Consider the following 14,510-nt stretch of genomic DNA (forward strand, 5'->3'; position numbering starts at 1 on the left):
AAAGGAGAAATTGGTTCCACTATTCTCAATCACAAAATGAAGGCCTCAGGTCCCTGTGCTTAGCCTGTTAAGTTTGGAGGGGGCAGACAATGAGCAAGGTGAGCCTTTTGGAAGGACCTAGGCTTCTCGATTCCATGATCCTATGAAAGTCCCACTCTGGGGAAGGGGTAGGTACACTGAGGGTCTCTAAGTTAACACTGGCTTTGAGAATATGTTAGGGTCAGTCCTTTCTCTCTGGGTAGATGTGGGAAAACAGCTCGGGAGGACCTGGGTCTTATGCCTCTTTAGACCTTGACTCTCTCTCTTTATTTTCCTCATATATTCAGCTGCTGACTGTAATCCCAGCAGGGACTCAGCACCACAGCCCTTCTGTGAGATACTAGGAAACATAATACTTTCTCACACCTTCATGGCCTCTGGATCCCAAACATTGTAGGGAAGGCAAAATATGCTTATGCTTCTTCTTTGTCCACTCGACTTTCCTGTGGACCTCTCTGTTGTTAGGAAAGGAGGCTGTCCTCTTCAGATTACTACCTCTTACACATTCTCTGCCCACCCACCAACATATACAGGCAGGCACACACAGCACCACCTCTCCACTCCTAGAGCAGAGAGAAAGGAGAGGCAGGTATGAAGCTCAGGAGATTCTTAGTGGGGCTGAGTCGGGAGCTTCAAGTAAGAGTAGGGACTTGAGAGGAATAAATGGAAAGAGAGAAAATATTCTGCAGATGCAGAATATGAGATACACCAAAGAGAAGCCAAGGCAAAGGAAGGTCCTACTTTGCCTAGGCCATGCTCTGAAGGAACACGCTCTTCTGGGATCCCAACTTGGGAAGTTAACATGGAAGCAGTCCTCCTCTCAGCTCAGGTGGACCCTTTGGCTTGCCCAGCCCAATGTACTTCCTTGCCCCATGCTCTCCATAAAAGTCCTCACGAGTGACAATGGATGGGCCAGAAGGAATCCCCATGTTATCCAAGGGGTTTTATGTATATTGAGTATCCCTGAGCCCTAGAAAGCATAGATACCCACAAGAACATACACAGATCTCATGTTCACCCTTTCTCCACACATCTTTCTTTTGTTATTGGCCTCTTACCTGAAGCTGGGGACAGGCACTTCGGAGGCTGCTGCTGTGATGGAACTGGTCAGCTGCCTGCCAATCATGACATCTTGGGAGGGTGTAAGGGCATCCCTGCATGACCATAGGTTATGTCAGAACCAAGGATCATGGGAGGTGAGTATGGGTAGTGCACCAACCATTGCACATAAGCACCTGGAAGAGTAACGAGGAGAAATTTAGAGTCGAGACCTATAAAAAGCCTATGAATTCAACACTTACCCAGAGGTGCCTTGATCAGTTATGTAAATAAGTATGCAAAGCTTACTGATTTACCTCATAGTTTTTCCCAGGCCATCGTGTAACATAAAAGACTTTATTTAATTATTGATCAATAAAGTATTTATTGTTTATCTATTGTACTTTGTGCTAGAAACACAAAGATAATTTGCTGTTTGAAATCTCATAGCCTATGGATGGGGATGGGGGAGATACAGGGGCAGTCATGTAAGCTGATAATTTAAAAAAAAAAAAACATTTATGTGGCAAATGCTATAATCAAGGTTTGACCAGAGGGTAAGGGGAGCACAGAGTGGAGAACAACTAACTCTATCTGAGAATGTAGAAAGATTTCAGAGAGACTGCATTTGAGATGACTCTTGAAGAATGAGTAGATATTTGTCTTTGCAGAGAAGGGGAGAAAAGAAGAACAGTCCCTATTCAAGAGTGAATGTCACAAAAGACTTAGAATGTTCAGAGAACAGTATATTCATTATGGCTAGAGTTTAAGAGGCACAGAGATGAAAAAGACATGCTGCCTGCTCCTGAGGAGTTCACATACAGAGAGAACAGATATGGGAAAAATAAGACCATAAAGTGTCACTTGCGTTAATGACAGAAGTATTGATGTGATGGAGTGAAGGGATAGATGAAGTGAGTTCTACCTGGTTATGTCAAGAAAAGTCTCCCTAGAAAAAGTGTACTTGAGGTGAGTCATGAATGAGAAATTGGATTGTTATTAGATAAAACAAACAGAAAAAAAAACATTAAAAACAGCATGGAAGTAAAATGTGTAATGTGACCAGACTTTAAGGTAGGTGCCTTGTAGGGAGTAGCAGACGAGGTTGGAAAATGAGACTGTGGCCAGATTGAGTCATGCCTTGAATGACAAGCAGAGGATCCTAGGCTTTCTCTTGTAGACAACAGGGAGGCACTGAAGACTTTAAGCTGGAGAGTGACATGATCAGATTTGCATTTTAGAAAAGGCCCTCTGGTTGCCTTGCGAAGTGATTCTCCCAGGGGAAGAACCCATTGAGAAGCTCTTATAATAGGGAGGCAGTTGCGGTAAGGATGGAGCAGAGAGCATGGCTTTGAGATACACTGAAGAGGTAAAATACATTGGGCTTGCTGATCAGTTAGATGTGAAATGAAGGGTGAGGGAGGTAAAGGAGTCAACTGTTTCTAATTTGGAAGCTGGGTAGAGAATGTTGCCAACAGCAAGAGAGAAAAGGCAGGAGAAGGAGCAAATTTGGTGAAGCAGGGGGTGTAATAAGCTATGCTTGAGACATAGATTTATTTTATTTTATTTTATTTTTAAAGTCATGAAAATATAGTTTGAGCATAGCAATTTTATTTTTATTACTTTATTTTTAATTAATTTATTTAATTCATTAATGTCACCACATATTTGACCCCTTTTATTTCATCTACCTCCCTCCTCCTCCCTCCCTCCTACCCTCTGTTAACCACTAGTCTATTATCCATGTCCATGAGTCTCTGTTTGTTTGTCCTGTTAGTTTGTTGCTTTTAGGTTTATATCCCACATAAAAGTGATATGTGGTTTTCGATTTTTTCTGTATAGCTCATTTCGCTTAGCATGATTATCTGGAGGTCTATCCATGTTGTCGCAAATGGCAATATTTCATCTCTTCTTATGGCTGAGTAATATTCCATTGCATATATGTACCACCGCTTCTTTAGCCAATCGTCGATCATAGGACACTTCAGTTGCTTCCATTTCTGGCCACCGTGAATAATGTTGCTATGAATATCAGTGTGAAGATAGCTTTTCAGATATGAGTTTTCAAGTCTTTGGGGTAAATACTCAGTAGAGGGATTGCTGGGACATATGGTAGATCAATTCTTAGTTTTCTGAGGAACCTCCATACTGTTTTCCATAGCGGCTGTACCAATTTTCAGTCCCACCAGTAGTGTATGAGGGTTCCTTTTTCTCCGCATCCTCTCCAACACTTGTTATTACTTGTCCTGTTGATAACGGCTATTCTAACAGGTGTGAGATGATATCTCATCGTGGTTTTGATTTGCATTTCCCTAATAGCTAGCGATAATGAGCATCTTTTCATATGTTTGTTGGCCATTTGTATGTCTTCTTGGGAGAAGTGTCTGTTCAGGTCTTCTGCCCACTTTTTGATTGGATCGTTTAATTTTTTGTTGTTATTGAGTTGTATGAGTTCTTTGTATATTTTGGATATTAGGTTCTTATCAGAGGCATTGCTTGCAAATATATTTTCCCTTTCAGATGGTTGTCTCTTTACCTTGTTGACAGTTTCTTTTGCTGTGCTGAAGCCTTTTAGTTTGATGTAGTCCCATTCATTTATTTTTGCTTTTACTCCCCTTGCCTTTGAGGTCAAATTCATAAAATCCTCTTTAAGTCCAAGGTCCATGAGTTTAGTTCCTATGTTTTTTTCTATGCACTTTGTTGTTTCAGGAGACATAGATTTAGATATAAAGAGCTAAGCTTAAAAGGAAGATATGAGTGAAAAAGTTAGATTTTCAAACCAATTGACGGCATAGTGAATGTACACGAGTATGATGAGAATGGAAAGCAAAGACAATACTTGCAAATAATAAAAGTGACATCTTTTAGTGCTAGGCAAAAACATGCAAACCCTGATCCAAAGGGTAGAAAATGAGCATCTTTGACTCCTGATTCTGATGATTAAATAGCTACCACTATTTCAGTGGTTCCCAACACTTTAGGTATAAAGGCCCCTTCTTAAGATTAAAATAAAAATCTCACTTCACCCACTCATACCTACAATAGATGTCCTTTTAGTACTTACAGACTGAGAAAAACACTTATCCATTTAAAGATCTGTGGACTCCTTGCATTAAATACCTTTCCCTCCTCTTCAGGGGTCCATGGTCCAAAGACTGGAAACTATTACAGATCATGGAGGTGCAAGAGTTCATGGACATTTTATTGTAGTCAAAGCCCCTATAGATTACACAGCTACATAGCTCCTCATCTGCAAACAGATTCCCAAAGAGTGCTTGAAAAGGTGGCTCCCCTCTGATTCAACATCCATACAAAAGAATTGGTACCTCTGATAAAAACGAAGTATTAGCATGGATGTGTTATAAGCATGAAGGCTACAAAAGGCTTGCTTTCAGACATCTTTTTATATTAATATTTTGATTTTTGCTGATTATTCAAGTAGTGTATGTCCTTTATAGAAAAACTGGAAAATACAAAGAAATCATAAAGATGAAAATAAAACCAGCCTAGAGATACTACTACCACGTAGAGATAATCATTACTAACAGATGTGAAGCCTTACATAGTTCTATGAAAAAAATACACTTTTAAAATAAAATTGTCATCATATATGCATCATTTTGTATTATGCTTTTTTTCATTTGCCGTTTATATCACAGTTATTTTAGAATGTCACTAACTATTACTCTAAAACATAATTTTAATGGCTACAAAGGTGATAGAGAGCTATGGTTGAGGCCAGGGGCTTTGGCATCAGACAGATCTGGACTCAAATGCATACTATTCACCTATTAGCAGTGTGGCCTGGGACAAGTTAACCTCTCTGAACTTTGGTATCCTCATCTGCAAAAGGAGATGACAACAATACTACCCTCATAGAATTGTTCTAATGATTAAAATTAATAATATATTTAAATAACTTAGCATAGTGTCTGGAAATAGTATACTGCTCAATAAATGTTAGCTACAATCATTGTTGTATACTATGCCATTTAATGAATATATCATAATTTAAGAATCAGACATAAGTCACACTGCAATAAATAGCCTTGTGCACATTCATAATTATTTCCTTAGGATAATTTCCTAGAAGGGAGAATTCTTGGATCAATATGTATGAACCAATTTCAAGCTTATGATTGGACACTTCTAAATTGCCCTAGAAAAGAAGTTAGATCACTTTATACTACCGCTAGCAATGTATGAGAGTGCCAGTTTCCCAGCACATTTGCCAACAGTGAAATAATCTTATTTTAAAAATACCTTTGCCAAATTTGTAAATGGAGATGGAATCTTGAGGATTACTTTGTAGTTCCTTAATTACTAGAGATGCTTAATTTTTTCCCTACGTTTTTAGTGGCCAAGTATATTTCTTCTTTCATGAACTATCTATTTTTATCTTTTGAGATTCACCTCTCTACAGATTAACTTCCTCACCTGATCTTAAGTTGATGGTTCACAAACAAAAATAAAACAAACCCAGGGGTCAGAGAACTTGGATCTTCGAATCTCAATACAGGCAGAAAAGGAATAAACTCCTTCTGGTCCTAGCATGACTATCTTCTGCTATTTTCAGACTGCCACTGACTGTGACTTCAAGTCATTTCACCTCTGTAGACCTTGGTTTGCTGATCCATAAAATGTTAATCTTTAAGAGCTGCCACATATCAAAACCTTAGCACTCCCAGCATTTGTATAGCATGCTTTTGTATCCTGTTGTATTGTCTTTCCTGATTCTCACTGCAACCTGGTAAGGTTGTCCCAGTCAGAATTATGATCCCATCTGACAGATGAAGATGCTGACACACAAGTGAAGCTGGGCTTCCTGACTCCTGACTAGTGGTCTTTGTTCTACACAAAGATTCTCCTTTCTGCTTCTCTACCTCCATCCTGTCCCAAATTACCATCTGTATATACTGAATCTCTTCCTATTCCTCCTTCTAATTTGCAGAGGCTGTGAGGAATTGGAGGTGAATCCAATTTGGTCCCCAACTGGTCAAGCATAGGAAATAAGACATATAAACAAAAGAAGTATAACTTAAGGGAGAAAATTATTTACATGTCAAGTGGGAAATACTATGAGAGCCTTCACCTTAAGCTAGAGGGATTTAGGATGTATTTATGGAAGAGATGCTTTTGAGCTAAGGTGAGAAAGAATATTTGGACATGTGGAGTAGTGTGGAGGATGCTTTTGAGGTGGAGCTAACTCTTCTGTGCTCTCCTCTAGGGTTCCTGATGAATATCGAGCTGTGGCTGTTTGTCAGTAGGAATACACTTTTCCTGGTTCTCAATGCCACACACACCTTTCCAGGAAGACTGGTGGTGGGGGTGCGAGTGGGGGTGGTGGAGAGACATTATGTCTCTTGGGCAAAGATAAAAGCTTTAAAAACCCATGAGAAATACCAGGATTCCAGCATGAAAGCAAGATTATTGGCTCATGGAGGACAAGGTCCATGTCCGATATCTATTTCTATCCCACATATTTTTAACACAGTGCGAGGCACAGTTGATTTATTGAATTGGACTCCAATTAGGTAAGTGTATAGGATTTCAACTTTGTAGGTACAAACCCCAGGAGACATGGAGAGAAAGGCTTTGGATGTGTGTGTGTGTGTGTGTGTGTGTGTGTGTGTGTGTGTGTATTTCCTTGCACTTCTGTGAAATGATGTATGCAGAATGTTAGCATTTGAAGCAAGGTATGAAATGGGGTGTGTGTGTGTGGGGAGGGAAACTCTGCAAACAACCTAAATGTCCATTACTAGAGGACTAGTTAAATAAATAATTGTATATCCATATAATGGAATTTTATACAGCTATTAAAAACAGAATTAAGAACTCTTTATATGCCAATATGAAATGACTTCTTAAGATATATTTTTGAGTAAAAAAAAAGAAAGAAAAAATAAGGTGGCTAATTCATACTTGTGTAAAAAAAGAGGAAAATATGTGCTTATATATACAATAAAATATCTTTAGTAATATTACAAAAGAACCTGTTAACATTGATTGCTTTTGGAAAAGGGAAGGAAGTGGCTACTAGACAGAGGTGGGACAATTCTTTCTATCCCTCTGTGAATTTTCCCTCTTTTTAAAACTGAGAAATATAATGTGGTTATTAAAAAAATCCATAAAACATACATGTAAAATATATTGAATTATTATAAAGCAAATCATATAATCACTGCTCAGGTTGAGAAATAGAATAATAACCCACATCCACAAAAGCCCCATGTCACCAATAAGAGATGTAGTTTTTACAAAATATCCTCTTGTACCTTTTGAATATTCAACCATGTGAACATATGAGCTATTTAACAGCTACTTCCTCCCTCTCTCCCTCCTTCCCTTCCTCCCTCTGCACTCCTCACCAAAATGCCATGGACATCTTCAACTATTTTTTTTGAGGACTGGTGTAGCAGCTTTTCTATAGCCAAATAAATAATAACAATTAGACTGACTGTATTCCATATTTTATATATATTAACTAATCAATCTACATACATCAAGCCATTTAACTCTATAAAGCAGTTACTATTGTTGTCTTCATTGTATAGATAGGAACATGGAGGCACAGAGGCAGTAAGTAACTTGTTCAAAGTGATATTATGAACATGAGATGAGGAGCTGGGCAGGTGTGTCCCAGAACTCAAGCTCTTCGCTGTTATACTATTCTCCCTCTGTAAATTCTAGAACCCAGGGTCTGAGGCATTGTAGTCACTGACCCCTAGCAAGTAGAGAAGATTTTGACTATGGGCTACCGGGGGAGGCGGGGAGCCCAAGTGCTGACTCAGTCATGCCCTACCCAGGCAAAGACAGGAGCAATCGAGAAAAAAAACAGAATGCAGTGAGTCTGGAGTCTAGAGTATCACCCAGCTGACAAATGCTATAGAGCATTTAAATGACCTTTCTAGGACATCTGAGAAGTTAAATTCTGTTCAACTCTCCTAGTGTGAACTGAGAGCTTCCCCAGTATCTTAAATCTCAGTAAATATTTTTTGAATGAAAGAATAAGCTCTTTCCACCTATAAACTGAACAAGTCTAGGAACCTATCCTACAGAAATACCTGCAGAAGTGGACAAGGATGTATGTTGCGGTATTGTTTGCAATTAGCAAAACTCTACAATCAACTCAAATGTCCATTCACAGAGGGCTAGTTAAGTGAACTATGTCAGAGATGCAGCACAACATGACAGTTAAGGGTACGGGCTCTGAGCCAGGATGCTTAGGTTTGCATCCTGGCTCCACCACTTCAGCACAAGTTCGGTCAAGCTCCCTGACTCTACTGTGCTTCATTCTCCACATCTGTAAAACAGGGATAACAAAACGACCTACTTCTTAGCCTTGTTGCACGAAGTTAATTCATAGTTTTTGACATGGAGTAAGTGTTCGAATCCTATCTATTATTGTTGGCACTCACACAATGCAATATTGTGTAGCTGTTAAAAAGAAAGAGGTAGATCTGTATGTGCCAATTTGAATTTGAAATGTCTGTTAGGTCCAGGAGGGCTCTATCCCTACTCCCGTAGTGTGGAAACTAGACTCCTCCCTTACCTTTGTGTGAGAACCAGACCTTGTATCCGGGTTGACAACACTACATGCTCACTCATGTTTCACTGGACTTTTCTCCCTTCCCTGCCAATTTACCCAGCTAAAATATTCCCACCAAAAAAGCCCTCCTCAAGCCCCATATAAGTTTCAGGTCCCCTTGCATTCGGGGCTGACGCCATCTTTGGCTCAACCCAGCTGTCACTCTGCTCCAATAAACCTTGCTTAACCCCTTCGCCCTTGTGAGTTCCTCCTTCAGCAAACCTAACAATGTCAAAGATATATATTTTAGGTGAAAGAAAACAAGTAAGAATAACATGTACAGTAGAACTCCAATTTTATAAAAACCTTTTGGAAAAATCTATATATGTGTGTATATACACAGAGAGAAAGCCTGCAAGGATACATAAAACCGATTAGCGACATTACTTCTGGAAAATTGTATGAAAGGGATTCTCCTTTGACTTTTCAACTTTATACACTTTGTTTGTGTGTGTGTGTGTGTGTGTGTGTGTGTGTGTGTGTGTGTGTGGGGAGAGAGAGAGAGAGAGAGAGAGAGAGAGAGCGAGCATTTATTATTCTTGGAAGAAATAAAGAAATAGGGAAGACTTCTAAATCATGAGCAACCCGGGAAAGAACAGGGCAGTGGAAGGAAGGACCCCTTCCCGTAGACTGTAGATTCATCTTTCCAATCCAAGGTAATGCTGCATTATGGCCCTCTAACAGCACTACTTTTCTACCTGAGAGCACAGAACTAAGAGATGAGACACACATATCATTGGTACTGAATCTTGTTTTGTGTTTCTAAAATAATTCCTGCGGTGTAGTCAAAGACCAAGGTTCTGCTTCAGATGCTCTCACTTAATGAATAAATCATGGAAACTCGGATTGTCAAGCTGGAAGAGATGTTAGAGATTATCTAAGCCAACCCCCTCCTTTACAAACAGAAACAATAAAATATGTTCCTGAGAAGTTATTAGCTGTCAAGCAATTTAGAAAAATAAAATGTATTTTCCAGTGATAAAATCAGAGACTCATCCCATGGGCAGATTTTATTCTAAGAGCCAATTAATGCACTGTATCTGAAACCATTAGATACTGCTGGTGGGATTGTAAATTAGTAAACCATTTGGGAGAGCAATTTGATGGTAATTCCCAAAGGTAAAGATTCTCAGACTCTGCGATAGGACAATTCCCTCCTAGATATATACCTGATAGCAACAGTCACATATCTACACAAGAATGATCATAGTAGTCCTATGAACCAAACACTGGAAACAGCCTAAATGTCCATAAACAATAGAATGGATAAATAAATCATGGTATATCCATCAAATAAAATGCTATATGATAGTGAAAAAATGAACTAGAGCCACATGTTGCAATGTGAATGAATTTCACAAATATAGCACTGAACAGAAAAAAAACAAATCGGAGATGTCATATCATTAATATAAATTTTTAAGACATATAAAGCAGCAAGATATGCTATTTAAAGACACAGAAATATGTAGTAAAAGTATAAATAGATGCATGAGAAAAATAAACACCAAATCCACAAAAAAAGGCATGGGGTTTCAACTCTACTGGTAATGTTTTTTCTTAAGCTGGGTGGTGGGTAAGCTGATTTTCATTATATTATTCTTTATATCTCTTCAAATATATAAAAATTTTCATAACACATTGTTTAAAAGAATGCAACAAATCCCATGATGAAAGGATAATACATAGTTTTAAGATATAACAAAATACTAAAAAGAAATGAATATGATATAAATATTGCACTCAGAATGGCAGGATTTTTCCTTAAATCTGCTTCATTTTCCTGTGACTAGTTTCACCAGAAGGAACCTGCTAGAGAAGCAGCAGTTGGGCACAATAAACTAAGAAGTAGGAGGTTCCACTCTCTCAGATACTCATTGGCTATACAATTTGCTTAAATTCTCAATCTTTTTCACATTTAAAAAATGCGGTATTGGACTATATCATCTTACAAGTTTTTTCCTATGTGACAATTTCTCCCAGCTTTTTTGTTTGTTTGTTTTTGAGCAGCAATTCCCAAAACTGTGTCTACAAGATGCTAAAGTGTTTCACATGTAGAAATGTGTTCCCTGGTCAAATCAGTTTGGGATATATTGGGTTAAACAAAATAAAACAGATTTACTTACAGCAGTGTTTCTCAGAACCTTTAATATGCTTATATATGATGTGATTCTCCAAGAGAATTCAGTTTTAAAGCATTTTCAAAAAAATTATTGGACCATAGACTGCACCCTGCATTACCACCACCACCACTCCTTATTTTAAAACAGAATCTATTAACATTCTCTCAGAAGAGTGTTGGCTTGGTAAAAGCTGTCCTCGAAAGATGTATCTCACTTGCTATTTTAGTCATTGCTGTGTGTTTAGAATCCTTTGTAAGAGAGGAATGTAGTTTCATAGTATGATTTCCACAGAATGGGTTCCCTTTGAGTGAGTGAGTGTCCCTGACAAGTTTAGAAGTATATTTCTGGGGTTGTATTAGTGAGAGCCCATCCTATCTGGCTTTGTGGCAGGTTTAACATGAGAAACTTCTGCACAGATATGGTTTGAAGTGCTGAATCCCAGATGTGTTCTCTGTGTCTGGCTCTTGGGCCTTTGCTAAGTTTGCTGTTTCAAGCCCCAATCTCCTGCTTGGGATGACTGTGGAGTTGAAGGGCACTCAGAGCTACTTAGCAAAGGACAAACACCTGGGGGAACAACTCTCACAGAAGGAGCCCTTTTGATGTGCCTTCATCTCCCAGCAATAGTTTGCAGGAAACAGGACTGTAGGGCGGAGGCTGGCTCACCAGGCAAAAAGGGGGCTCAGTCTTATTTAAAGAACAGAACACCTATCACTTCTCACAGCACTACAGTTTTTAGGGGTGGGGGGATCCTTAGAATGCCCTGAGGTTCTCTGGAACCATCTCCCCATCTAGATCTTAGAGGGCAAACCTCCTGAGGTTTGTGGTCCCTATAGGGCTTTTTAAAAGGTAATTTACCTGAGGGCCTTTCATCTAGAAATAAGGATTCCTTTGGAAAAGTCAGGAGCTAAGGTGAACTAGACATAGAGCTTTTTAAAGGTTTTAGTTCTTTTGAACAATCAAGAAAACAGAGAGAAAAGTATGTGTTTTTTTTTCCAGACAGCATGCACCACGCTCTCAATGAAAACAAGTGACTGCAACTGCTGCCATCCCTCTTTTTCTACTTCACTCCACTCCAGCCCAGCCCCAGCCCAGCTACCTTCTTGGACCCAACACCTAGGAGGCCTACATACCAAAAGCGGAATAAGCCTTAACTCCCCACACAGTCTCAGGCCCGCTTTCCAGGCTGGGGCTTTGGGCCTGATACCGGGGCAAGGTAAGGAGAACAGAAGGAACTGGGTAGTTGACTTCAGGAGTGATAAGCCCGATTTCAAAGCACTCCAAGCTATGATCTCAAGAATACAGAGGTGCCTCCTGATTACAGGGGGTAGAAAGGAAACTAAAGCAAGAGCAAGGGGAAAAATGCAACAGGGAAGACAGATTAAGACAGGAAGTAAATGCAGAGATGAGGATGTGCCTTCCACCCCTAGGTTAGAACCCACTTTACTCCAGGGAAGCACTCCTGTGTCCTGTCTGAAGGCCAGACACTCATTTTTTTAGGGCACCTGCTCCGAGGTCCCATGTTTCCTCTTGCCTCCCTTTTCAGCCAATGCTTTCCATACCCCTTCCTTTCCCTCCCAACAGGAGATACACTCAGGGACAAAAAGCATGTAATTGAGAACAAACATAAATAAACAAATGAACAAATAAATAATACCCCTCTCCTCTCAAAGAAGCAAACTGTGGACCTTCCTCTTATCCATTAGTTGCTCAAATTGGCTTGAGTTTCTATTTCTGGGCATTTTTCCCCCCTCTTTGAATCCAAGTGGTGGCCACTTCATTACAGGTATGTTTTAATGCAAGTTTTTCCCCAAAGGCACACGCAGGCAGCAGGTAGGCTGGGGTGCGCACGCGCACGCGCGCGCGCACACACACATACACACACACACACACACACACAGACACACACACACACCACCTCTGGAGCTTCCTTTCTCTCAGTCATTTCTCCTCAGCCAGTAGAAAAAGGGTGAAGCTTAGAAATCATTTCTCTGTGGCCTACCTTCAGAGTCCGTCAGGTCTGAGGAGCAGGCGGCAGCTGGGAGCTGGGAGGCTGGAGATGGACTGCCTCTGTGAATCAGCAAAGAAGTCCCTGAGACAGGGATGCTGACAGCTGCTGTATGCACACTCTCCCTCTGTCTCTCCCACCTCCCTGCCCTCCTTCTCCTTCTCCTCCTCCTCCCCTCTCAGAGCTGCTCTGTGTTGCTATGCAATCATATCACTAGAGCTAACAGCATCACTCCACCCTCAGGCAAAGATACCCTTGACTGGGCAAATGCAAAAAAAGCAAGGACAGTTTTGTCAAACTCCCAGAACCTTGGCAGCTCTCGGAGATTTTAATTCATTAGAAGCAGAGGAGGAAAGCGGAAGAGGCTGAGAGGCAGACAGGGAGAGGGGGAGAGGCTTCCACCAAGGAGGAGGAGACAAAAGAGGCCCAGAGATCAATGCAAGCTGCGGAGTGAAGAGACTGGGCCCCAACTTCCACAGATGAAGCCCAGAGCCAAAGCCAACTTCAGAGCCAGCAGCTGGCAGGGCTCTTTAGTAGCCAGTCCGGGATTCAGTTTCTGTGTCAGAGGTTGAAACACTCAGCTCTAGAATCTGCTCTGGTAGGTACCCAAGGTACAATCTCGTGCCCAGGGCAGTCTGCCAGTCACCCCTAAGTTATGTACTCACCCCCTCTTAGATCTACGTGTAGAAAAAGCCTCAACAATGAGGGAAACAAAATGGACCTTGTATGATTTAAGAAAATACAGCTCTTCCATGTCTCCCCTCAACAATTACCCCAGTTACTCTCCCTCCTTCTGTCCACACCAGCCTTATTCTTTTCACTGTCATCCCTGTTAGAGAGTAGGATCTCCAAACACACTGAGAGACCTGGGTGAAGCCACTAAAAGGATGGAGGGGATTATACCCCTTTATAGAGTACATAGCACACAGTAGTTAACCTAATAAATATTTGTGGGATGAGTAAGTTGGATGTATGGATGGAGAGCCATCAGAAAGCCCTATCCCCATCCTCCTACATAAACATACATACACTTAAAGCCCTAGAAGCTCCATGCCAAGACAAGGGATAAGAGTAGCATTATTCTGAGAACAGATATGTATATGAGAGAGAGAAACAGATTGGTTTGGGGGTGGGTTGCTTAACTTCATTGATTTGCCTGTAAAATCTCTATAAGTTCTGATGGCACTGGGATTTAGTTAGAACAGAAAATACTTCCCAGCCCAAAGGACCTGGGACTAGTGTTTAAAAAGTGTCTATAAAGCTGAGTATTATTATTAATATCATTATTATTAAAATCCTCAGCTAGGAAATAACTGGTGTGTATGTGTGTGCATTTTCTTTTGAGAGGAGATTTTAAAAACTTAAGCTTCAGGTTTCAGTGAAAGGTTAGTGATAAGGCCTCATTTCCTCTTCAAAACAAGCAAACATAATGGAAACCGACTGTTCCCTCTCCCAAGCTCAGCTTTCAGAGCTGAGCGAGTGGCTCCTCTTGCCTGGCCAAAGTGGCTACAGCCAGGCCCCCATGCAGGCACAGAAAGGGCCTTTGATTTCTGAAGGAGCTTTTGGAATCACATCTGGCTTCCTAGTCTACCTAATATCAACAGTGCGTTTCTTAACTACCCAGCCCCACCCAGGTCTGGCCCTGAGTCTCAGCCCATCTTAACCCTGGCAACTTGCAGAGTTTCTCAACACCATCCAGATCAAGGGCCCCAGTAGT

The 14,510-nt window shown here is 40.5% G+C and overlaps 1 protein-coding gene across 2 annotated transcripts in view; it reads right to left on the reverse strand.

Moving 5' to 3' along the window:
- Positions 1-12,879, reverse strand: part of DRP2 (dystrophin related protein 2) — a 38,375-nt gene extending 25,496 nt beyond the window's left edge. Inside the window, exons 1-3 of one of the 2 annotated variants that reach the window (XM_006920695.2) lie at positions 12,788-12,879; positions 8,411-8,514; positions 1,098-1,274 (exon numbers count right to left, since the gene is read on the reverse strand). In XM_006920695.2, coding sequence (XP_006920757.1) covers positions 1,098-1,205 — 108 coding nt within the window. In that variant the 5' untranslated portion in view covers positions 1,206-1,274; positions 8,411-8,514; positions 12,788-12,879. The remainder of the gene's footprint in view (positions 1-1,097; positions 1,275-8,410; positions 8,515-12,787) is intronic. The other variant, XM_006920696.1, reaches the window with a different exon arrangement.
- Between the last annotated feature and the right edge of the window lie 1,631 nt (positions 12,880-14,510).

This window comes from Pteropus alecto, unplaced genomic scaffold, assembly GCF_000325575.1.
Source record: "Pteropus alecto unplaced genomic scaffold, ASM32557v1 scaffold179, whole genome shotgun sequence".
NCBI classification, from domain to species: Eukaryota; Metazoa; Chordata; class Mammalia; order Chiroptera; family Pteropodidae; genus Pteropus; species Pteropus alecto.